Source organism: Apostichopus japonicus, chromosome 18 (assembly GCF_037975245.1).
Source record: "Apostichopus japonicus isolate 1M-3 chromosome 18, ASM3797524v1, whole genome shotgun sequence".
Lineage (NCBI taxonomy): Eukaryota > Metazoa > Echinodermata > Holothuroidea > Aspidochirotida > Stichopodidae > Apostichopus > Apostichopus japonicus.
Genome location: NC_092578.1, coordinates 14,867,757 through 14,892,435, shown reverse-complemented (window position 1 = coordinate 14,892,435; position 24,679 = coordinate 14,867,757). Strand labels below are relative to the sequence as shown.

Sequence of the window (24,679 nt, the reverse complement as noted above, 5' to 3'; positions counted from 1 at the left end):
CATAAATAAAACTAGAAATTGAGAAAAAACTTGTAAAATGGTCAATCGTTGATGGAATTTGATGGGAATTGCAGCTATTTTTATGATTTCTGTTATGCCTTTTAGACCTGATTCTAGGACAATGTTGTTCATAGATCTGTGTCCATAGACCTTTAAGAGATGAGCATAGATTACTCTACATGTCATCTTAATTATAACGCTGCACTGTGCAGGGAGTTGTTATGGATAACAACTCCCTGCACTGTGTATACACTTGGGTTACAGCCGGTAGTTAATTTACTAAATTAAACTCTCGTGTGGTTGGATTGAGCAGGAAATACTTAATATTCTGAGTACATCGCAAATGTTCTGTTTGTGAGACCGACCCTACACGACTAGCAATCCAGTACTGTAATGTCACTGAAGACTCTTTACGTATACGGTATCAAGGACCGATAGATTTTCTTTGCGATTGTAGTATAAAATAAATAGCAATAAAGTAAGTTAATATGAACTTTAACTTTAACTATGAACTTAAACCCAGGGATTTTGAAGAAGTTCCAGTGATTCGTTTAATCCTTTTTATACTGTAAATCAGTGGTGGAGCTAGGGGTATTGGTCAAGGGGGGCGAGAATGGTCTGTTGGGGCGCTTTTGACACTATCTAAGCGGAGCGCCACCACAGGTTGGCACGGAGAGTACAGAAATTTTTGGAGTAAAGATACTCCCTAGATCGCCGGAAATGACCCTTTCCGGGCCTTGCTAATTTGCAGATAAACGAAGAATAAATAGGTACAGTATCATCGCCTTTTGTGATAACTCAAAAGTTTATATGGGTGTTGAAAGTACTGTACATGCGCTTCATCACAATCCTTGTGGTATCTTTGTGGGTGCTCATGTTTTCGTAGCCATGACACAATGCCTGTTGTGCCTATTAGGTATTTTGGACCTGTAAATGCCAACAATACCACATAGATCTTGTCAGAAAATTATATACCAAAAAAATGTGACAAATGTCAATAGGTAGATGAGAGCGCAATAAAAAAGTCAATAATCGCGAATAAGTAAAAAGTGTTAAAAAGCTGAAAAGGGCGCCAGCAGTCCCTTTGAGTCCGTCAGGGGGGGCATCCGCCCCCCCCCCCCACTGACTGTATGGACGCTCCGCCACTGCTGTAAATGTTCTACAGCTTGCAATTATAAATTAATTTAAAAAAAATTTGTGTGTGGCCCAAACCAATTCATGCATTGTGCAATTTAACAATAAAAAAAATTAAAAAAATAGAATTCTGTACATATTCAATGCAGTGCTATGTGCCTGACATATATAGATGAAAAGAGTTCTATATGAATGCCTTGTCAGTTTGACGTAGGTGTACTGGTTTGTTCAATTGTGCAACCCATAGTGCACAAAGACAAAAGTCTGCTAGCCAGCCTGCCCATTTTCCCTAATTTTCACCAAATATCCCTGGAATATTTTTGGCATACGTGTATATTTACAATAGCTGACTGACGTATCTAAAGCAAAATCTCCCGCTTCTATATTGCTAGTCAGTCTTCCGGCTGAAAGCAAATGACTTTGCAGATTCTGTGGGTCACTGTACTCTGCTATGGTATATAGTGCAGTTGCCATGAAACTGCATTTGGACAGCTTAGCCTGCAAATTTATGGGACAACTATGTGTCAGCAATATGTTTATATGCATGGTGAATGAGTACTAAATCCATGTTCCGGGTTTACTACAGGAACACTATTTTACCTACTTTGACACTGTGATTTGTATGATAAATACATGCTATTTTTTTATTTTTGATAAATGTATACTTTTTTTAACAGAACTCTATTCTGAAATCAGCCCAGGGAATAATTTGGCATTCAGATTTTTGTGAGGAATATCTGTCAGATAAATCATTCATTGAATATTGATATTTCTGCTTAAATGAGCATTATGAGCACTTAGAAGACCTTCTAATTACATAGTTGCATACAGTATGTGTATAAAGCAGTGCGTTTGTGCACTCTGCATTTAATTTTGCTACAGTATGCGATGACCAGGTTAATTATTCCCTAATTTAGCATTGACTGCTTCCAAGAATGTTTCCAAGACAGCAGTTTGTTATAAACACAGTTAAATGGTGATTTGTTTAATGTTCTACATACATACATACCATGTTACCTTTGATGGTTAGTGCCTACAGTATAGTGGTTTAATAAATAACGCATTGCAAATATTACAGCAAAAAATAATCAGGGGATAGCAAGCCTATTGTTGTATCTTTAGACAACAAATTTTCCTTGGACGATCCTCGAAACGATCTGCCCAGATAGATGGAAATTGCCAGAAGCAGTGAATAAATTATCGTATAAATTTTGCATAGCAGTTTCAATGTACAGTATTTGAACGTTGTCTCTACATACTGTATATAAAATATTATGGTGCCTGTACATACAAAACCTACCATATACAGGGTATACTGTACATTATTGTCCTTAAATAGCAATTTTCCCATTTTGAAGAACTGTAAAAAAGTAGTTCTAACTTCTAAGGTTACTTGATTTTCGGCTTTTAAGAGAGGAACCTACAGTATTCTAGAATGAGCTTGTTTAAAACCTAGCATAGTTTTTAACAGGTCGCTGCTTGAATTAAGCCATCAAATTTTGTTTCAAAAAGCAGAAATTCTAAATCTAAGCAGGTGTCATGGCATGTAGGTGCATGTTGACAAAGTTTTTTTCCTTTATGTTTCATGTGATTTTTAACACCTATACAGTAGGTCTACTTCTCACAGCCCTATAGCAATCTCATGCTCCCATGCCTAACTGTGGTAACCCTTTTAACACAGGTCCACGGAGTCACTTCTTGCCATTTATCCATGAAAGGAAAATGTTCACTGAATATATAAATACTGTAGAGTAAATTAACAATAAGGATTCAAATTTGAATACATGTAAAAAAAATTCCAGTTAACTTATTGGAAATTTTTGCCCTTTTGAACGACTTGTAATGTGTAATACTGTCAACAACATGTATCTAGGCTAGTAGGCTACCTATGTGTTCTACTGCTCTGTACATTCATATCTACAGTAGGCTACTACTGTTCATTCATGTATAAGGCTACATGTATCTAGGTTAACGTACTGTACATTCATGTATAGGCTACATATAGGCCATAGAGTACATGTATAGGCTGTACATACTGTACATGTATTGGCTACGTATGTAGGTTTATGTTAAGTACAACACCCATTCAGCAATTGACTATTAACAATTTGACAATATTTACTATTCAGCAATACAGTGGATGGTTGGTTAAATTTAATCAGAGCTGCTCAAGCTTCCTGGTTTTATATGCTTCATGTAATGTACATAGATCTGCCATTATAAATGTGTACATACAGTACAGTACAGGAATTGTATGACTTGCTTCCTTGTAGAGAAATGACAGGTTTTAAACTTTTAAATTGTGTATAAAGCTACTCTAGTACAATAATAAAAGAACACAGGTCGAGTCATCATAAAGTATTTTAGATAATTTTTATTTAATAATTGTAGACTAATATCTGCCATTTAATTCTGGGTCAAGGCAGTGACTGTGTCATGATTAACTGCACAAATGAAAAAAAGTTAAAGGAATGCCACAAATGATTGACTAAGTTATAATGTAGTCAAGAAAATAATTACTGTGCAAAATATTTTAAAGATCATGAAACATTCAAAATCAGTGTCAATACAGAGTTTATCACTTGTCAGTTAAAACATTTTTGCTTGATACTGTACATTTAGTGAAGGTGAACTCTTGGCACCAAAGGTGTCAGATTTTGACTACCTTGTAAACCAAAACTTCTTTTACAGTACTGCAGCTGGTATCAAACTTGGTTAATACTATATGCAATAGAAAAGAATGGAGATTTCTGTAGTTTGTCCAGATTACACAAATAAAACTTGCAGTCACAAGAAACAGGTTTACTTTTTTTTAATTGGGTAGTTTATTAACTGGTGTACTTAAATAGAGCTCCATGACCTACAGTGTGTAGAAATAGCTTTATATAGTAATTGGAAACAGAGATGTTAGTACTGTGCATACAGTATATATAGTGAATATATAATTGCAAATCTGTGACGTCCAGAAAATATTACAGAACTCTGTTGTTAAAATGTATTATAAGTTAGAAGGCCAGATTAATTATATTAATTTGGAACACAGGAGGCCCTTCTTCAAAGGCAGACAGTTTACCTTTGAAGACGGTCCTGCTAGGATCAGAATGTCAGTCCCTCTCACTCATTTACCTACACAGGCTAAATTTGCAGTAGATAAGAAGTTTTGTGAAAAAAACAGTTTTTCTCTCTAAGCTCAAATGTGCTGTCCATACAGTGTATAGTAAAGTTATAATAGGTTTTAAACATATATATACTCAACACAGAAAAATGTATGACATTAGAATCTTTACAATTTAATGGTGATAGATCACCTCAGATTGGATTTCCTCCTTCCAGGACGTATCAAAGTCATGAAAATATGTATTTACTTCTGACTAGATTGTATCGATGGTATCATATATTAAATTAATAAGTGTTAATTGCTGAAATATGGAACTTGAATGTTGTCATCCATTTCATTTGAGTAGGGCTAAAAACGTCCGGTTTATCGGACAGAATCGGACGTATCACCATTGTAACTTCTATTGTAACAAACTGAGAAGATTGATTTAATCTGGTGTGAAAAGGTAGGCAGTAAACCGCATGTTATGTCCTGATTAAAAGTGAATATTGTTGGAGTAAAATGTACAAAACCGTCCGAGCGTCCGTAGGTGTCAGAAAACGTCCTAAAGTGTCTGGAAATGTCTGAAAACGTCGCATCGGGAGGGTCGTGTCAACCTCGAAGGAACACCACTGTACTAATGCTGTACCGTGTAATTTAGGAAAGTTTGAATTTTACAGTACCTCTCAAAATAAATATGCACGCTGGATATAATGTGAAATATATGGGACAACAACACACATATTTTGTGTCACATGCCGCATACAGTACATATCAGTGCTGTAGCTGTACTAGGCTTATTATGTAGATCATATTAAATAATCACTAAACTATGGAAGAGATTGATGTTTTCTTGCCATCGATGTGATTAGACATGTTTACCGGCTGATAAATCCTAGTACTGTATGGAATATTATTTCCTTATAGTGCAGGTATACGAAATGATGGACGACCCACTTGGGCAAATCCAATGATCCGATGTTTAATGTAGTAAAGTATTCTTTACTATGTAGGAAAGTTTGATTTGTTTTTTTCTCAAAGCATATAATATAAACACGATGTTCTGAACATTAGCGGGACAACAACACTATGTACATTGTAGACATCACATGATAATGCCAATATCGTAGTAGGCCTAGTGTAATAAAAATAATAAATGAGACCTATTTATAGCGCCAAATCAGTAGACAAAAGTCACTGCTCAAACGCTACATTTAAGAAAGCAGATTAATTTACAAAAAAGAACAAGTGTGAAAAAATGGGTCATATATTGATAAAATATGAAAGTGAATAAATGTTTTTTTGCAATCGATGTGAGGTGAGTCAGCTGAAACCTGACTAGAATATCTTTTTCATAGCATTGACATATGAAATGATTGACGACCTACGTACTTTGGGCAAAATTGACGATCAGACATTTAGTGCTGTCAAGTGTATTTCAGGGACGTTTGATTGCATTTCCTCAAAACAAATGTAAACACTGGACGTTATTAATGGGACAACAACACTACGCACATGCATCATATATATATAGTACTTGCACTGTAGAAGGCCTAATACTACTAAAATATGGAAGATATTTTTAATATATGCCGTCTATTGGTAAGACACACACACACATGTATGTAGATCAACACACCAGAAAAATTCCACTTCACGTCCACGACCAGATTCATCCTTTGGGATTCGTCAGGCGAAGGTAGGAATCGAACCCGGATCTTTGCGTCACAGACCAAAGTCCGTACCACTCGACCACAGTGATTCTACAGGTGCGTGAATGCGTATAAACTGGCTTTGTTTCACTGTCAATGAGGGTTTATAACCCAAGTGTTATGATTGTACAGAGTGCACCCCTGGTGCTTTGGATCTGACAATTTACACAGAATTACCACTTTTTATAGGCAAGCCAATTAAGCCGTAGATAAGCAATGAATGTGTAGCAAGTGGTATGGAATTTTTCTGGTGTGTTGATCTTTATTTATTTACTATATATCTGTCATACCACTTGCTACACATTCATTTCTATATATGTATATATATATATTACGTTTTCAATTATACATATATATATTGTACACACACACACTGTACCAGCTGATTCCTGATATGGATTTGCTTTAATAATTTTCAAGCGAAGTGATGGATAACAGACAGTGCTTTGGTGAATCTGTTCAGGAGTACAGTAAAGTTGAGTATATAGTACTTGTTAGTGGTGAAAAACAATCATTGGCTGTATACACACTTGCACTTTCTTTAACGATTGAGAAAATGTATGGAAAGTCTATAGTACTGATGAAAATCCAAATACCTATAACACATACAGTTAGCAGTGTGACTACTTCAATTTTTGTTTGTTAAGGCCAAATATTTTTGGGACCATTTAGGCACAATTGTAAGAAATAACCTTTAGACACAAGACCGAGAGCTAAATGTTTCATGATTTTCATCCTTGACTCATTAGGTTTGTCACACTACATCCATATTTATAATCAACCGTGTTGTTTTTGTGTGCATATCCTGAATAGTTATCAGTGAAGTTCATAACATTCTTAATCAGATATCTCTGAAGTAGTATACATATCTTTAAACATATATGTACTTGGATAATACAATGTAAGTACAGTGTATAGATACAGTACATGCTTATGAGATCATAAAATTTGACCTCATTAATATTCATGCATGTATCTGTTTTGTCACTAAATAGACTTTGTTAACATGATAACTGATTCCTGGTTCCTTCCTTCATATGTTGCCGCATTAGTCAATAGATAATTCCTGTTCATTTTGGTGTGCGCAAGTTCATAAATATTAACATGTATGGCTTACCACACTATGAATATGTTTGGGCATCGGAACCACTAAACGTTTTCGTTATCTTGTTCATTTTACTGTACTTTCATGTTGGATCCTGCAGGGGTGGGGGAAGGGTGGGGGAAGGGTGGGGGAAGGGTGGGGGGGTGAGGCCTCGTGTAGGAGATCAACAAGCTGGACATTACAAAGAATTCAGCAAGTCGCATTGATGAACCCACAAGTAATACGGTAGTTGCGTGCACCCTTGTATCAAGTACAAGCGTCGCACGGCACAAAACAGCCATGAGATGAAGTCATACTGTACATATATCCTTGTGATCTCTGGCCACGCTGATCCACCAAGCTTTCAAACTTGTCATTTGATCCTGAACTCGTGAACTGATCTCCCCCTAGAAGGAGGATTAAGATCTCGGTGGTCAGATCCTGAGTGAGAGAGCTGCGTTCACACCAGGAAGTTGATCTCGAGCGGATGGTGAGATCCGGATCAGATCCCCTGCTGGAGATCTACTGTAGTGTGAAACAACTTGTTGACACAGTGCCTTTAACAGTAGATCGCAGCATCATGAAGTACTTTGGACTAATGGAAGCTAGTCCTGTATGGCTGTATGTAAACATGTACTTGACGTTTATGGATTTGTGGGGAGATGTTAAATTAAAAACTGAAGATGAAGTTCTCAAAACAAATCAAACATTCATATGCTGTGTAAACTTGGCCAAAAAAAAATAATAATATGAACAGGGTTCGTACGGGTGCTTGAAAACCTTGAAAATGCTTGAATTTGATTGGTCAGTTTTCAAGGCCTTGAAAGTACTTGATTTCTTATATTTTTGGAAAATGTCATTGAAAAGTGCTTGAAATTTAACATGCTTAATGCAAAACATATTTTGTATGTAATTGTTACACAATAATTACCGTGGGATAGTCAAATTGTGACAAACAAAAAACTGAAAAGAATGTCTTAGTTGTCTAAAAAATACGAGGGAGGGTCGCGCACAATCACCGCAAACTTCTCGCACAGTCACTGGCAAATTACGGCCTCCACTGAGCAATTTCAGTACCAGCGACAATAACCAAAAATCCCCACAAATCTCCGACCACATGGTAGCCTAACTTCACACTGAGTCAACATGGAAATCTCACCTAGCCATCTGTCTATTCGCTCAGTTGTGTCGCAAATAAAGAATAAAAATATTCATGAAAAACTTCAATCTTCAACCACATTTTAGCCTAACAATAACACTTAGTCAATGGGAAATGTAGCCTAACCATCGGTTTTGGTTTGCCCCCCAAATAAACTTTGCGTAGCTTTGTTTACACACTTTCCTTGCTGCTATCGTCGCGCGCATGGTAGCCGAACACCACACATAGTCAACGGGAAAATCTAGCCTAAGCATCTCTTTATTTGCTGAAATTGTGACGCAGTTAGCCAGGAATTTGCCAAGGGAGGGGCGAAACTGTAGATTTGGCAGGTGGAGCGCCACCATCGTTGGCGCGAAGCGTACAAGAAAATTTTGGCCGTAAATGCCTCCCAGATCGCTGGAAATGGCACTTCCCAGGCCTTGTAAGTTGCAGTTTAGCATTTTCTCTTTTGAAAATACTAGCGATATCATAAAAACATTAAAATTTAAAAAAAAATATGCTCAAGGGGGGGCGGCTGCCCCCTTCGCCCCCCCCTTGGCTACGCGCCTGCAGTTAGCTAGAACTACAATATCCGTGAAATACTGCAACCTTCGACCACATGTTAGCCTAAAAGCCACACTAAGTCAATGGGAAATGTAGACAACCATCGGTTTGCAAAAAAAAAATGCGTAGCTTTGTTTACAATTTCAATTTACTGAAAATCGGCAGTTGTTTGGATGGTATGTGCTATGTCTTAAAGAGGGAATGTTGTATTTTACGTACACCGTTGCTGTGGCGATGGATTGAAGGTTTTAACTTCGATTACTTTTCAGCAGTATATAATGGTTTTTTATTTGGTGGTGAGTGATTTCATCCACACACGTTGTTTTCTATGTGTTTCTACATGTTTTCTATTTCAGTTGATAGGTTGTTGGTTTTTCGTAATATATTTGGTGTCTTGACGTTATTTGATAAACGATCACAAATTGTTGAGATTAAAATTTTAATGAATTTGCTTTAAGGTCATCAGCACTAGGAAGAGGGTAATTGTGCTTTCTTTATCCTATTTAATGCTTACAACCATTTCCTTAAACAGCATGTTGAATTTTAGAAAAGAGCACCCCTAAACCTTAACAAAAAAAACCCTCGTAAATTCATTAAGAGGGTCGTTTTTAACTTTTCATTTTCCAAAATTGCCCCCAAAGCCAAATCTTAATTTCTACCCTGGTTGTAACAACAGTCGATCAGACACGGACAGTCTATAGGCCGAGTGAAAATGCATTGCTGGAGGTACGCATGTGAGCTGTACAGTAGTAAACAATCTAAATCCTACCTACCTGGACGATAAATTATTTATCATTCTAGTTGGTAGGATTTATATTGTATATCATAAACAATACTGTTTGTATGCGGCGCACGTGTAGCTTCGTTACAATTCGGATAAATCACGTAAACACATGCATGCTGTGAACAATTTTGGTGAAAAATTTGGAAGGACTACCAAGTTTTTTGCAGGACTACCAAAATCTTTGAAAATCTTTGAAACTGGTAGTCCCACGGACAACCTTCTCAAATACCTGAAAATCCAACACTGATCATGTCTTTATATACCCAGCGTACACATTGCATTAGATATGTTTTATGCCTCTGTCTCACAGAATGTCTATTGTTAATGATAAGCATGTGCTTGAAAACATAAATTTGGTGCTTGAAAAGAGCTTGAAAAGTGCTTGAATTTTGTTGTGAAAAAAGTGTACGAACCCTGTATGAAGGATTGATTTTTTTTGGTAGAGAGTTTGTCAGACACACCTATAAGTAACATACAGGATGACAAAGTACCACACTTGGTATTTCAAGCTTAAATCCTTAAAAGTTAAAACGCACCGCACATACAGGTATGCACACACTGGCAAAAATGCACACAAATCCATTGTTAATGTATATTTGCAAAGTACAGTACATTTTGGTTTCATTATTATGTATACTATAGATAAACATTGGTACTGATTAAGAGATGGTAATATGCATTTACAATATATTCATAACTTAAACTTATTGCTTGATATGCATCAAACAAATTTCTTAAAAGTTTAATATGAAAAATGTTCCATATTGGCAAATGACAATAAATTCCAGTTGTTCATTTCCTTAATTGATGTTGATGATCGAAGCACACATGTTTTTTTACTTGAACAGTCATCTTTCATTGAACAAAGTAACTAGTTTCATCCACCTTAGCCACGAGCATGTTCAAAAGTGAGGTCATACTGTTGGTGAGAATATTAAAATATTAATATTATTATTAAAATATAAATGGTCTGAGTCTGATTTTCCTACCAAAAATTGTAGATCTTTGTACTTCCGGCATTGATAGACTTAAAATTCTTCTCAATAAAATTATCTAATTTATGGAAACAATTTTCCGTTTTTTTTGTAGGTCAAATACGGTTGATTGACTGTTACTATACTGTTCTTTTGTAGGCGTGTAGTCTTTTGTGTTGGTCTCTGCAGGGATGTGGGAAGCTGACTATTGTGGAATTATGAAAAGGCTTTATTACTAATTACAGTTCCCATGTAAAGGCTTTATATATACTGTATTTTGACCTTGACAAAATCGACAGTTTGTGCGGAATATGAAACCAGAAATAATATTTCTGTTAATACTCAAAATACACATCGGTACAGAGCAATTTGTATTAACTGAAGGTTGAATTATATATTTATTTATAATATATAATTATATAGTTTAATATGCAGTAGTTGCTAATTGAGCATCCAGTGCTATACTGGCACTTTGATAAAGATTTGTCCAAGTGTCTTATGGCAAAATTTGTGTAAAATATTGAATAATTTTTTGACAGATTTCGATGCGGAAATTGCTCCGAGAAGTTGTTTATGTGATGAATCAAAATAACCTTGTTGCTTGTGACCTATAGCATATCAATGCTATGTTATCTACTTACTTTCTAGCTTACCTGGCTTCACACAACATCAGTACTCTTTCTACCCGTGTGTAGAGTGAATTCTTTTGTTTAGTAGCTGTATCCCCCCATCCCTCCTCTTTGACTGGACTCTCCTGAGTAATGACCTTCCATCTCATTCTACCGTCCAAAGTATTTAGATGCTTCTCGCTTACCTGTCTTTACAACCTCAGCACTTTCATTCTACCGTGCCTAAAATGAAAGTCTGGTAACCTTATTACAATATGTCCAGACCCCCCCCCCTCCCGAGTGTGTTCCTTAGCTGGCATTGTTTTCTACATGAATAGAATCGATTATAATTCCACTTCGGTGATCTCAAAACAATTTTTTATATTTACTGAACAGTAACAGGTCTTTCACGTGGTGGTCATATGACCATTCTTAGCTAGGGTCACCTAAGAAAAAATTAGGAGAAAAAAAGACTAAAGTAGCTTTTGTCTACAAAGCCAATATGCTATTTATTTATTCATGCCATATACTGTACCTTATGGGAAGCAGATATTAATATTGCTGGACTGCTGCAGAAAATGTGATCCATGAAATATTCCCCTTTCCTATTTCATTTACTGTAACTTTTCAGATCCTCATAAATAATACAGTGGTTGTTGAAAAAGTTTGCATGTATAATAATGCACGAATTACCGATAATGTTTGTGTTTTCAGCTGTCTAATTAACTGAAAATATGAATCTATACAGTAGACTTTCAGTAACTGAAAGAAGACGCTTTCGAAAATTTCAAGTCATTGTATGGTTTAAGTACACTGTGTATGCATATATATGTAAATATGCTCTACTGCATGAATTAGTGCAGGTGCAGCATGTAATATTTGCTAAACAACCAAATATCAGAATTAGTTATTTGAAATATTAATATACAGTAAATTATTTCGGATCGAATATTGATGCAATGAACAACGAACCTACCAGCTTCATTTGAATTAAAAAGATATTTATTTAAACGTATAGGTTGGTAAATTGCTTTTGAGTTAACTTTTTTCTTCTTTTTTTTTGGACTGAAACAAGTCTACTAGATAACTGTGTACAGTAATATAGTGATATGAATGTAAAGTGTTAAGATATATGTTGGAATACTGTAGTATACTAAATATTTACTTGGCCACCTCACTAACCTGTCTCCTAACATCCTCTGCACTGAAAGTTTACTTTATAATCATCATATGAGATATAAGTACTTGACATCTATATCTTGTACATATAACGTATCCCGTTCCTAGCCCGGTAAAGGGCCTATACAACAACACATGTCACAGAAGAACATTTCAGTGCAGAGGTTGTGAGGAGACCGGTTAGTTCATTGCTCACATATATATGCAAATTAGGTAACTTTTGGAAAATTGCAGAAACTTTAATCTCATACAGTAACCGTGCAAGAATATTAATTACATCTACGATGTACAGTACCTGCAAGCACCACTGAAACTATCAAAATAAATACACTTGTGTAAGTAAGAAATAACAGTAAATAACAGGTAATGGAAGGGGTGGATGCTTTTAAGTTTTGACATTTAACAAATATATATGACATTGCTTCCTGTATAAAGATGTTTGTACAGTTTGTGGTATACAGAGATCTGCAAAACACATAGACTTCATTTGGAATATCTACTGTACAGTAAGTTAAGAAAACTGTACTTTCAGCGCCGTACATGAATAATTCATGTACTCAACATGAGTAACTCATCTATTGTATTGCACAGTATGAATAATTTATCTGCTCAACATGAGTAATGCAAAGTTCACCTACTGTACAGTATTATCTATTATTTCCAATTCAACAAAAAATAAACTTGTGTATTATGGTAAATAATACTGTTTTATGGGTATAATATTCCAGAGGTTGGGTGCTATTAAAATCATTTAAAATGTTTCATTGTGTATTTTTTAGCTGGTAAAACCGTATATAGTGCGATTAAAGAGACAGTATTGCTTTTTGAATATTAAGAGAACCACCTACTGTGTTTGGAGTCTTCTTAACAATTTATAATCACAGTTTTGGGGCAAATATGTATAGAGGTTGTCCATGAATATCAGAGTAACTTAATAGCTAAAGTTACGTGATCCTGTACAGGTACAAAATATTAATTTATACTGTAGAAAACCTATAGTTGTAATGTTTCACCTACTTGTGGGTACAACTGCTTTCATATATGCAAGAAAAAACCTTCAGAAGTTTGCTCTAACATCAGTTTCTATGTAGATCAAACTCAAATGTCAGTTGACAAAGTCTTGGCAAACCACGCCTACAGTACTCAGTTCTACCCTAGCCTGAGAACGAATAACATTGTTGCACCGTGCCCCCTCCTACCAAATGACACTCGAGGCAGCTGGTGATAATTTAGTGTCAAACATGTCCTGTGTACAAAACTGCTATATATACATGTTTACACGTATTTATTTGGTTCCTCGCTTACCTGTCTCCCCACAACGTTAGCACTTTTGATCTACTGTGCCTAGAATGAGCTGGTAACCCTTTGACACCAATTATTGCGCCGTCTATGTCCGGACCTCTCTGGTCAATGCCCTTCTTATTCTACCACCCAAAGGTGCTTAGACATTTAGCAAAATGCAATTGGTATGGCATCTTGGAATGTGGGACCAGATAAATTATTCCCAGCCCTCTCTGCCTTCTATGCCTCTCTCTGCCCTCTTCCCTTCTCTGCCCTCTTCCCTTCTCTGCCCTTTTCTCATCTCTGCCTTCTCTTCCCTACGTGCCTTCTATGCCATGCAGACATCTAACATGCATGGTTTTTATAGATGTATGTCTTGGGTTGTTACTCACCAATTCATAGTTTTAATGTTTTTGGGTACATCAATCTTTCAAACCAATATTGACTATTATTCCATTAATTTAGTTTAAATATTAATTTCCTTTGATCAATGACATCAACACTAAAACAGTTCATCGATATTGTCACTGTACCGTAGTCACGCTATTCGAGGCTAGCTAACAATTGTAATGAGTTGTTTAGGGCCTTTAAAAGGCCATTGATATTATGTTTATAAATATGCTAATAAAAATGGCCCAACCTGGTCATGCTATGCTCAAGAGGTTAGGCACCAAGGCAAAGGTTGTAGCATTGTTATGAATGCAGGATTCTGCATCTGGGACGCCATGTTTTAGCCAGAGACCCAATACCTTTTAATTGCTAGTGTCTTGTGGGCGCAAACTTTTTAGGGCGGGGGAGGGGGATACAAACCCTAAGTACATGTCAGGACTAGGCCTATGCAAAGCATAACATACACTTTTAATTAATGTCCTTCTTTCTTTTCAAAAAAAACAAAAATTTCTCAAAAGAACCAAAATTTCTTCCAATCCTTTGTACTGATGATGGAACAAAATAAAATCATAACAATCAACCTGTGCTGTAAGGTTACAGGTTAACAACACTCCATTACAGAGATTTTCATGCCTAAATCTAGCCAATGATGCATTTCCAAATTTCCTGTGATTTGATTGGCTAATATTCCCTTACCATTGTGTGCAAACATTCTTGCATCTTCTATATTGCTCAAAGAACACAATGTTGTTTGAATTGAACCACTGGTAACGTTCACTTCCCGTGTAGAGATAGCGAAGTTTGTGGTACAGTACAGTAATGTACTGTACAATACAGTACTGTACTGCACTGCATAACTGAATCCCTATGAAGTAGACTTCTGACTTATAACCACTGGTAACGTTACTTTCCCGTGTAGAGATAGCAAAGTTTGTGGTACAGTACTGTACAGTATAATACAGTACAATACAGTACTGTACTGCACTGCACTGTATACTGCACTGTATTACCGAATCCCTATGAAGTAGACTTCTGACTTTGTATAATCAACTTTAACTAATTGGAATTTTTCCATATACTTTGAGGTTTCTGTGTATGCTGTAACTCCTCGTTTTATTTGATTGACTCACAAGTTGAGAGGGGGAGGGAGGGGGGTGGGTAGGGATCTGTATTATCTATTTGTTTTTTATTGGTTGTGATTTTCTCTATATTATTTCTTTTATCTTCCTCATATTTCAGCATGTAGAACTACCCTTCGTATTCCCGTTCTACGGACATAACCTCACCGCAGCTTACATCGCCACTGGAGGTAAGAATAGAAACAGTTAATATCAGGATACTGGTATTCTCATGGAATAGATTTCCATCAATTTTAATATCAAATGTAGTACACAAGAAAAGGCGGGGGTGTTGGGGATTCAGCTACAAGATTCGTTTAGGACAGGGTCTTTTCATTGAATCTAATATTTTGATGTACAATATCAATGAATGTCAGTGAACACCGATGAGATTAGAACAAGTATCTAGGAAGAAACTATGGGTGCTTAAATGAGAGGGTGGAGGGGGTAGTCTGGAAAGGCTGGACTAGGGACATGGTAAGCACTGTACTACACGAGAGTACCAGGATGTGCTACGATAGGTGTGAAAGGACAGGTTGGTTAATTGTATCCCGTAAATCTACAAAACAAGTCTTTAGTTTTAGTATCTCTGTAATTATTTATTCAAGTTTCATTTCAACTCCAGAGGAAATTGACTTTTTTAAATTAATTGAGCCAGTAAGTTTGGGAGGGGGCGGGGGAGCGGGGGAAGTGGGGGGTTGGGAATGGGGAGCTTGTGTATGATCGAATACAATACTTCTATTTTTAATCTAACTTAATTTACTTCACAATTTAATTGGTTCCTCACTTACCTGTCTGCTCACATCATCTGCACACTGGCACTAACTGCCTCTTGAGTGACCTGGTAACCTGTGACACTGACCACCCTTGGTGACCTGTGACCTCTGGTCGACCTGCCTCATTGACAGGTCAGTGTGAAAGCTTGACCAGGTCACTCTCTTGTTGAGAGGAGACAGGTAAGTTTGTGGCTTGCGAATATCCAGACCGGAAATGAATGGAAGCCGGACGGTATCTTAGCTTATCATCCGTTCGGTTCAACTTACAGAAAATATTTAGTATTTACAGTAGGTCAATTTGCTGCTTAGTAGTCATGAAAGACAAAGTATATATTTCTGATGGGTCGTTGGACTTTTGCAGATATAAAAATATAATCTACTTTTACAGTAAGAACATGCCAAAGGGGCTTCAATGCATAGTACAAGTGTCGATTGAGAAGGGGGAGGTGGGGGGAGGTGAGGGGGGATCTGGTTCATTGTACTTTACTTAACTTTTACTTTCTCTCTTTATTCTCAGGATTTCTCTACGTGGGAACAATTGTCCATGACTTTCTTACGGTTACCCAGTACATTGCCCCTTTGATGGGAAACTTTGACTCTAGCCTCAATGACTCTACATCCACGATTAAGTATGGCAATAATGGTAAGTTAAGTAGCCACAGACTAAATTGTCATGGTCGGGACGTGCCTATCATTTACTTCGCTCCTCGCTTACCTGTCTCCTCACAACCTTAGCACCTCATTCTACCGTGCCTATAAAGTCCTGGTAAATAAATAACACTGTGCGCCCTCTATGACCGGACCCCCCTTCCGGTCCCTCCTCCTTTTTCATTCTACCATTCCAAGTGCCTACACGCATATTTTTCTTGTGGATAGTTTCCTTGGAAAATTGTCTTGGTTTTCTTCGACGATCGCCGGAAGTTTTTTAGCTTCGGATCTTTAGAAGTTTGACAGTCCTTTCCTGACCGATAAGTATCCTTTTTGTCAAAAAGGGAGGGTTTTGGGGACTGTTTTCGTAGTGCGTTTCCTCCTCGGGTTGGTTTGCGGCGGGGTTAGCAGTTCCGCGAAACTGCCTAGGTTCCCGCCCTATTCCTCCCCACGCTAAAGCGTGTTGTTGTTATTGTGTTTTCTTAGCTTGTTTACTAGCTTCTTCCCCCCAATTAGTTTCTCTCGTCCCCCTTTTGGGGATTCATATTGCTCACGTATATTCACTCCTTTTTGTATGTATTTCTCGCTCTCTCATTTTCGTTTCAGCTTCCATTTTCTCGTTAGGCCACCCCGTAGCGTTACCTTGTTTACCGTTGCTAGGTTACGCTACGCTCCACCTAAGCATAATTCCCTCCCTAGTTCTCCCTTCTTACGTTAAGCTTCTATTGTTGTTCATTTATCACTAAGAAGTAATCTTCCTTAATCCGGTTATTCAGCATGTCACGCAATCCATTGAAGTGCATCAACTGCTCTATGTTTCGCCCAGGCAGAGCCTGGGACGAGCACGACCTTTGTCCAAAATGCAGATCCTGCACTCGACGAGACCCCTGCCTGGTGTGTATTAAGTTTACACCAGCTCAGTGGCAGGACATCGACCTGTGGCTTGAGGGCTTACGTAGCAAGCTCCAGGGAAGGCTGGACTCGATCCCGAGCGCAATCGGGGCGCCGGAGGTTCCAGGAATAACGGGAGATAGAGAGGAGGAGGGAGTAGTAGAGAGAGTGGTGGAGGAGAGTGGCCATGAGAGGGCCGAAGGAGAGAAAAAGGGTAGAGAGAGAGGAAAGAGAAAGAGAAAGAGAAAGAATTCCCCTAACGGCCCCGGCTACGTCCGGATCAGTTACGGCCAGAGGGAAGGGCAGGAGCAAAGGCAAGGCTCCTGCCAAGAAAAGACCTCCAAAGCAGAGGCACAGCTCGGCCGGGCTGGAGACTCCGTCTCAGTCCGGGCCGCAGCTACACAGACCCACAGAGCGCGGCCCTCCGGCCGTGGGAGGCTCGGGTCCAAAAGAGAGAGCAACCGAGGGGACGCGGAGACGGAGCCGGTCCCGTTCCAGGGAGCCGGACAGGGAGCCAGAGAGGCGGGTTCCGACGGAGATCCCGGCCCGAGAAAGTAGGGAGAGAGAGTCCTCCCGCCGACCCAGAAGGGAGAGATCGGGTCGCATACAAGATCCCCAAGACGGAGAGAGAGGAAGAGATACTCTCCAATCTCCGACGAGTCCTCGGACTCTTCCGACGATGGATACAGAAGGTCCAAGAGGAGGCGCCGGTCCCCGAGACGGCGTCAGGAAGAGGAACCAGCTTGGCTATCCAAACTCACCGGCCTGCTACGGCCCCTGCTGGAGCAAAGGACGTCCACGGTAGCCGACGTGGCACCGGGCCCTACCAGCCCCGTATCGACCATGGCCCCGCAACCGGCCCCGGACCCGGACGCTCTGGATTGCAGAGCGTCGGTGAATCTTTCCGGCTTGGAGGATGAAGGGGAGCCCATAGATCCAGATCCTCTCGACTACGATCCTATGGAGGACAGCTTTGGCCACAATTACGAACCGGAGGAAGCGCCCGCGACAGGAGGAGCCCTCCCACAGAAGCTAATAACACGGGCGGCAGACATATTCAGACGACACCTGGGGTTCGAGGAACCCGAGACGCAACCGCAGAAGGCGGGCCGGGTATCAAAATTGACGGCGACCGGCGAAGCGTCATATAAGCCCAAAACTACCATACCAGTAGACGCAACCTGTTATGACAGATTTGAGGCCATTGCCAACAAGACCAAGTGGACGGCCTTCCCGGCCAGGGCAGATAGAGCGGTCAGGGTACCTGACGAGGCCTGGAAGGATCTATTTAGATGCCCAACCATCCCCCAGGAGGCCAAGGAGAGATTAAAAGCCGAACAAGGGGCCTCATCCACACACGTGTTCAAGACCCCGGACCAGAGGAAGCTAGAAGAGCTTTTGGTAGAGATGGACATGGCAGCCCGTTCGGGCATGAAGTTCGCATCGGTACTAATGCTATCAGCTGAAGTCCTCATGCGACACCATCAACAGCTCCCTGAGGACAGCAGCCAAGTATCCAGGGACGAAGCGGGCCAGCTCCTCCTGCTGCTGGGCCCCCTCGTCAGGCTCGCGTACGATCAATTTGCAAGGGTCGCTACCAGGTCCGTAAAGGCCCGTAGACAAAACATCGTCTCCGCCATCCATTGGCCTTCGACGGAGGCGAAGGACAGAATGCTGGAACTACCAATCCTCGGGGAAGACCTTTTTGCGGGCTGCTTCCAAAAGAAACTGCAGGAAGAGGTGGCCCGAAGGGAGACTCTGTCCAAATCAGAATTCCGACCCCCACCGACCCAGAGAACCAGACCCTTCCGCCCGAGGGAGAGCAGAGCACCTAGGGGAACGAGAGCAGCACCCGCCAAATCTATGAGCAGAGGAGCTCTCAGAGGCAGAAGCCGGGGGGCAGCCTTCCGTCCGACCCGCCCCTGGGCCCCCAGAGGAGGCAGAGGCTCGTCGTCGACCAGACGGGACAGTGACCGCTCCTCCACTCGACCAGCGTTCGCCGCCCAGCCCTAGGGGTGCCCACCTCACCGCGGCCATTCCGCCAGTGGGGGGGAGACTAACAAACTTCTCCCAGCAATGGGAATTTATTGGCGGGGACAAGTGGGTGTTGGACACAGTCAGACACGGGTACAAAATAGAATTCTCCTCCAGCCCACCCTTCGGGGGCGGAGGAAGGCAGACACTCACACCCACGGACCCCGTCAAACGCTTAGCCCTAGAAGGGGAAATTCTGGCCCTGCTGGCCAAGCAGGCAATTACAAGAGTTCCGGAAGAGACGGGACCACTCTTCCGGTCCTCCTTTTTTCTGACCAAAAAACGGGACGGCACCTGGCGTCCCATTCTAAACCTAAAACCCCTGAACACAAAACACATCAGACCAAAACACTTCCGTATGGAGACCTTAAACTTAATATTACCCCTACTCAGAAAGGGCATGTGGGCGGCGACCGTAGACTTACGGGACGCCTACCTGCACATCTTGATACACAGAGAACACCGACGATTCCTAGCGTTCCGGTACGCAGAACAAGACTACCAGTTCCGGGCGCTCCCATTCGGCCTAGCCACGGCTCCCAGAACCTTCACGAGAGTCGCGGGAGCAGTAGTCGCCTACCTCAGAAAAAGAGGGGTCACCCTCTACGTATATCTAGACGACTGGTTGGTAGTAGGGAACAGCCTATCGGAAGCAACCAACAACGTCCACAAAACGCTCCAGACCCTTCAAGAACTGGGCTGGATCGTGAACCAGAAGAAATCACGGCTATCACCTTCCCAGACGATCCAGTTCCTCGGGGCCATACTGGACTTCACCACCGGGGTAGCCCGACCCTCAGAAGAAAGAGTCGCGGCAGTCAAGGCGACCACACAACAGATCTTGGCACACCGGGGGTCACCAACGGGGACATGGCTCCGGGCCCTGGGACTCATGGCCAGCCTCGTCGATATAGTGAGACTGTGCAGGCTACACATGCGACCTCTGCAACTGCACCTGCTGAGGTCCGCAGACCCTACAGACCCAGACAAAACAACGCTCATCTACAGGTCAGAGGAGGTCACCCAACACTTTCGATGGTTGCTCGACCCAAACAACTGGAGTTCAGGGGTACCCTTTGCGATACAGCTACCAATGACATCGATAACGACGGACGCGTCACTGTCCGGATGGGGAGCTCATTGGAGCAATCGCACAGCATGGGGGACGTGGTCCCAAACAGAAAGATCTCTCCACATCAACATCCTGGAGATGATGGCGGTCAAAAGAGCCCTGGAAGTTTTCAACGACCACGTACAGGGAACGATAACCACAATCTTCACCGACAACACGACAGTGGTGGCCTACATCAATCGGCAGGGGGGCACCCGCTCAGAGAGACTGTGCCGACTCGCGTGGGAGGTGATAACAGCGGCCGAGGACTCCGGCACGATCCTACGGGCTTCCCACATCGCAGGCAAGCTCAACGTGATGGCGGACGCCTTATCCAGGGGGCATATAGACCCCAACGAATGGTCTCTGGAACAGGAGACTTGCGACAGAATCTTTTCGATCTTCGGCAGGCCCACGATAGACCTGTTCGCAACACACAAGAACAACAAACTCCAGACCTTCTGTTCCAGACGATTCCACCCCCTGGCCTACCACACGGACGCAATGTCCCTCTCCTGGGACCACATGGATGCGTACATCTTCCCGCCGCTGTGTATGATCGGACAAGTCCTCAGGAAAATTCGGAACTCCAAGGGCAGGTTCACACTAATAGCCCCGTTCTGGCCTCGCAGACCCTGGTTCGCCGAGATCCCCCAACTCCTCATGGACGTCCCAGTGAGTCTACCGGACAAGCCTCACCTACTGTCCCAGAGACAGGGAACTCTCTCCCACCCAGACATCAAGGGGTTACAATTAGTTGCCTGGAGGCTGTCCGGTCTTCCCTACGACAGAGAGGCTTTTCAGAAGCAGCTGCCGCGATGGCAGCCGACGCTAGAAGGGGAACGACCGCAGCGACTTACGATTCCCGTCTGCGGAAGTTCGACCAATGGTGCCGACCGAGACAGATACTGCTGCCTGCTGCCTCTGTGACACAGATAGCCGAGTTCCTCCTCTCACTCTTTGGAGAGGGGAAACAAGTCTCCACCATCAGGAATTACAGGTCGGCCATCGCTGCCATCCACCAGGGCTTCCCAGATGGCTCCACACTGAGCAATAACCCGTACATTGCACAGCTCATCAAAGGCATGGCGAATCGTCGCCCACAGATCAGACGGCTAGCCCCCTCCTGGGGACTCTCAGCAGTGTTACATGCCCTGGCAGGACCACCATACGAACCAATGGCTAACGCCTCCCTGGCTGCCCTCACAAAAAAGACACTCTTCCTCGTCGCAGTGGCGTCAGCAAGAAGGAGGAGTTGCCTCCACGCCCTATCCACCAAGCAGAATCACATCAGATTTGAGGGCCACGGGGTGAGGATGGTTCCAGACCCGTCATTTATTGCAAAGAACCAGACCTTGACCTTCCTGCCAGGAGACATTTTCATCCCGGAAATTAAGACCATGTCATCAGTAGCCGAGGACAAACGATGGTGTCCAGTCAGGGCACTGAAGTGGTACCTGAGCAAGACAGAGAAGTTAAGACAATCAACTTCTCTCTTCATCATACCACGACCACCCTACGCAGCGGCCTCCAAAGACACTCTATCCAGGTGGCTAGTAGAGATCATACGCCCGTTCACATCGGGGACCTCCCGACCAAGGGCTCACGACGTCAGAGGGGTCGCGGCCTCTACAGCCCTATTCGCCGGCATCCCGATAGAGGACATACTCAAAGCAGCAGCGTGGAAAACTCCAACTACGTTCGTCGCCTGCTACTTGACCGACACTTTACACGCCGAAGCGGCATTTGGTAGCGCGGTGATGCGAGGTCCGGTGGGTAACAGGTCCCACCCCTCGGGCCTCCCACCATCGGGCAGTGCCACTCGGTGCTAAGGTTGTGAGGAGACAGGTAAGCGAGGAGCGAAGTAAATATTCCAAAACTTACTGGTTTGGATATTTACGAGTGACGAGCTTACCTGTCTCCATTCCCGCCTCCCTCCCCCGAGAGGGTGGTGGGACACAGCCGGACGGAGGAGCGGTCGCTCGACTTGACTCACGACTCCGAGCTTCACACCAGATAGACAGAACCACCATCCACCAGAGAGCCATCAACTATGTCCATCGGTGAGTGTACCTATGTGTTTCCGTATGCGTTTGCGTACATAGTCTTCCACTTACGTTCTCACCTAAGTTGGTCTAAGGGTAACAAGTGGCGGACCGTAAACCTTTAGGCTCCTTGTTAGTGTAAGGGGTAGTTCCGCCTGCAGGTTTCAGGAGAGTGTCCCCCCTTCCCGCTGCGCCGGGGAGGGTTACACTCCCCCCTGCTAGGAAGGCGTCAGTGAATTTTTTGTTAGGGGTTCACTTTGGGAAGTTAACTCGACGGGGGTCGTTGGGGGTGGCCAGTCCTTGCCACCCCCACTCCCGCGTCCGTGAGGCCACTCTTCAGGAATGGTCTCATGAGAAAGGAGGAGGGACCGGAAGGGGGGTCCGGTCATAGAGGGCGCACAGTGTTATTTATTTACCAGGACTTTATAGGCACGGTAGAATGAGGTGCTAAAGTTGTGAGGAGACAGGTAAGCTCGTCACTCGTAAATATCCAAACCAGTAAGTTTTGGAATCTCTCCTTACCAATTTTCCCTTTTTTCTTCTTTTTTGGAGAAATAAAACAGAAAAAACCCAGTCGAGTGGGAAATTGAGATATGCTGCCTTTGTCACATGGCGCCATAAATTATTGATCAGGATTTTTAGATGTACTATGCAGTGTAACATTCTAGTCACAATTTTGGTGTAACTGTATTAATTAATCTTACATTGTTTTTGGGAGATTTAATAAAATGGAAATGGAAGTTATACAAGAGATGCTGTTCCAGCAGTACAAAAATGTGCTAGAACAACCCAATATGGTCAGAGGTACCGTGTAGTTCCTACTTTTTAAGAAAAAGTCGCCCAGGAAAGAACCTGGGCACGAAGACCAAACAACCGAACGACTGATCCGCTCTCAGCCCTAGTCCCCTTGCATCGGGACTGTGACTGTGTGATCATCGTTGGGTGCGCATCACCATTACCCTCGAAAGGGAACATATACTACAATATGATATGTGTGTATAGTATGTAATGTATAGTTCCTTGTTGGCCGGTGAAAGAGGAACTTTATTATTATAAATATCTTTCTAAAACTATTAATTTTCCAAAGGGGAGCTTTGAATAAGCAGGATACGGTGACATAGCTGTACATTGAGAACAAACATGTCTCACTTGTGGTTTTTCAATCTATTGTTTCGTTCTTCAAATCCGCGTCGGTACCTCTTCGCACCATACAGCGGTCGTAATGGTTACGACGGTTCACTGAACACACGGGCATATCTGTATTCTGATTCATCAGACCCGTTAGGTACCGTACAGTAGATAGTTCAATTCGTAACTTTGGAAGATCGAAACGGAACAATTTTACACAATGATTGTTCGTATGTGATATCACTTTCAATTTGGCTGCCAAGTTCACATTTGGTAACTACCGTTATAAACGTGAAATTAAGCATACTACTGTATATCTCCAAATTGGCATGTACGTTGGAAGCATAGGCTTAGGAGCCCAATTTGATTTGGGGGGGCTGTAACGACTTGTCCGAATAATATAACCAAAATTTTTCCTGCGCTCTGCGCGCGTTCAACATGTCAATGTGCATATCATATAGGTATGCATCGGTTATTATTACATTGCAGGCCAATAACATACAATCATTTGCAGTGTTATTACCCTTTCATATCGGTTAGAATTATTGGGGAAGTCATTACAATAATAATGATAATAATAATATCAGTTTAACCATTGAAAAACACAATGCAAATTATTTTTCATTCAGTAGGTGCCTGAAAAATTCTCAGCAAATTGCCCGAATTTACACAAAAATATTTGGTTGGAGGGGCTGCAGCCCCGATGTCAGACAAAGGAAGGTTCATGTAAAGTCTGGTATATTAATCTTCAACGTTTCACGATCTAGCCTTCTTTTCTTTGTTTTGCTTTCTTTAGGTACGGCCTTCACTGTCGAGTGGAGGAACATCCACGTCAACCATCTTGAAGAGGGTTAGTATTTGTGGCTCTCAATAATGCAGATATTAATGGTTTTTGCTGAAATTTCAAATAAGGACGAAAAAGTTGCCAATTTAAAAGAAAATGTGAACAAAAATTAATGTAGGTAAGAAAATAGTTAGGACAG

At 41.7% G+C, this 24,679-nt stretch overlaps 2 protein-coding genes across 3 annotated transcripts in view; both read left to right on the top strand.

Annotated features, from left to right (window-relative positions):
• Positions 1-24,679, top strand: part of LOC139958385 (plexin domain-containing protein 2-like) — a 57,256-nt gene that overhangs the window by 14,615 nt on the left and 17,962 nt on the right. For both annotated transcript variants that reach the window (XM_071955431.1, XM_071955430.1), the window contains exons 4-6: positions 15,185-15,254; positions 16,357-16,482; positions 24,493-24,546. In XM_071955431.1, the coding sequence (XP_071811532.1) occupies positions 15,185-15,254; positions 16,357-16,482; positions 24,493-24,546 (250 nt within the window). The remainder of the gene's footprint in view (positions 1-15,184; positions 15,255-16,356; positions 16,483-24,492; positions 24,547-24,679) is intronic.
• On the top strand, positions 16,529-17,998 carry LOC139958386 (uncharacterized). The gene is made up of 2 exons (XM_071955433.1): positions 16,529-16,811; positions 17,264-17,998. The coding sequence occupies exon 2, from the start codon at positions 17,265-17,267 to the stop codon at positions 17,934-17,936; it is 672 nt and encodes a 223-aa protein (XP_071811534.1). The 5' UTR covers positions 16,529-16,811; position 17,264; the 3' UTR covers positions 17,937-17,998.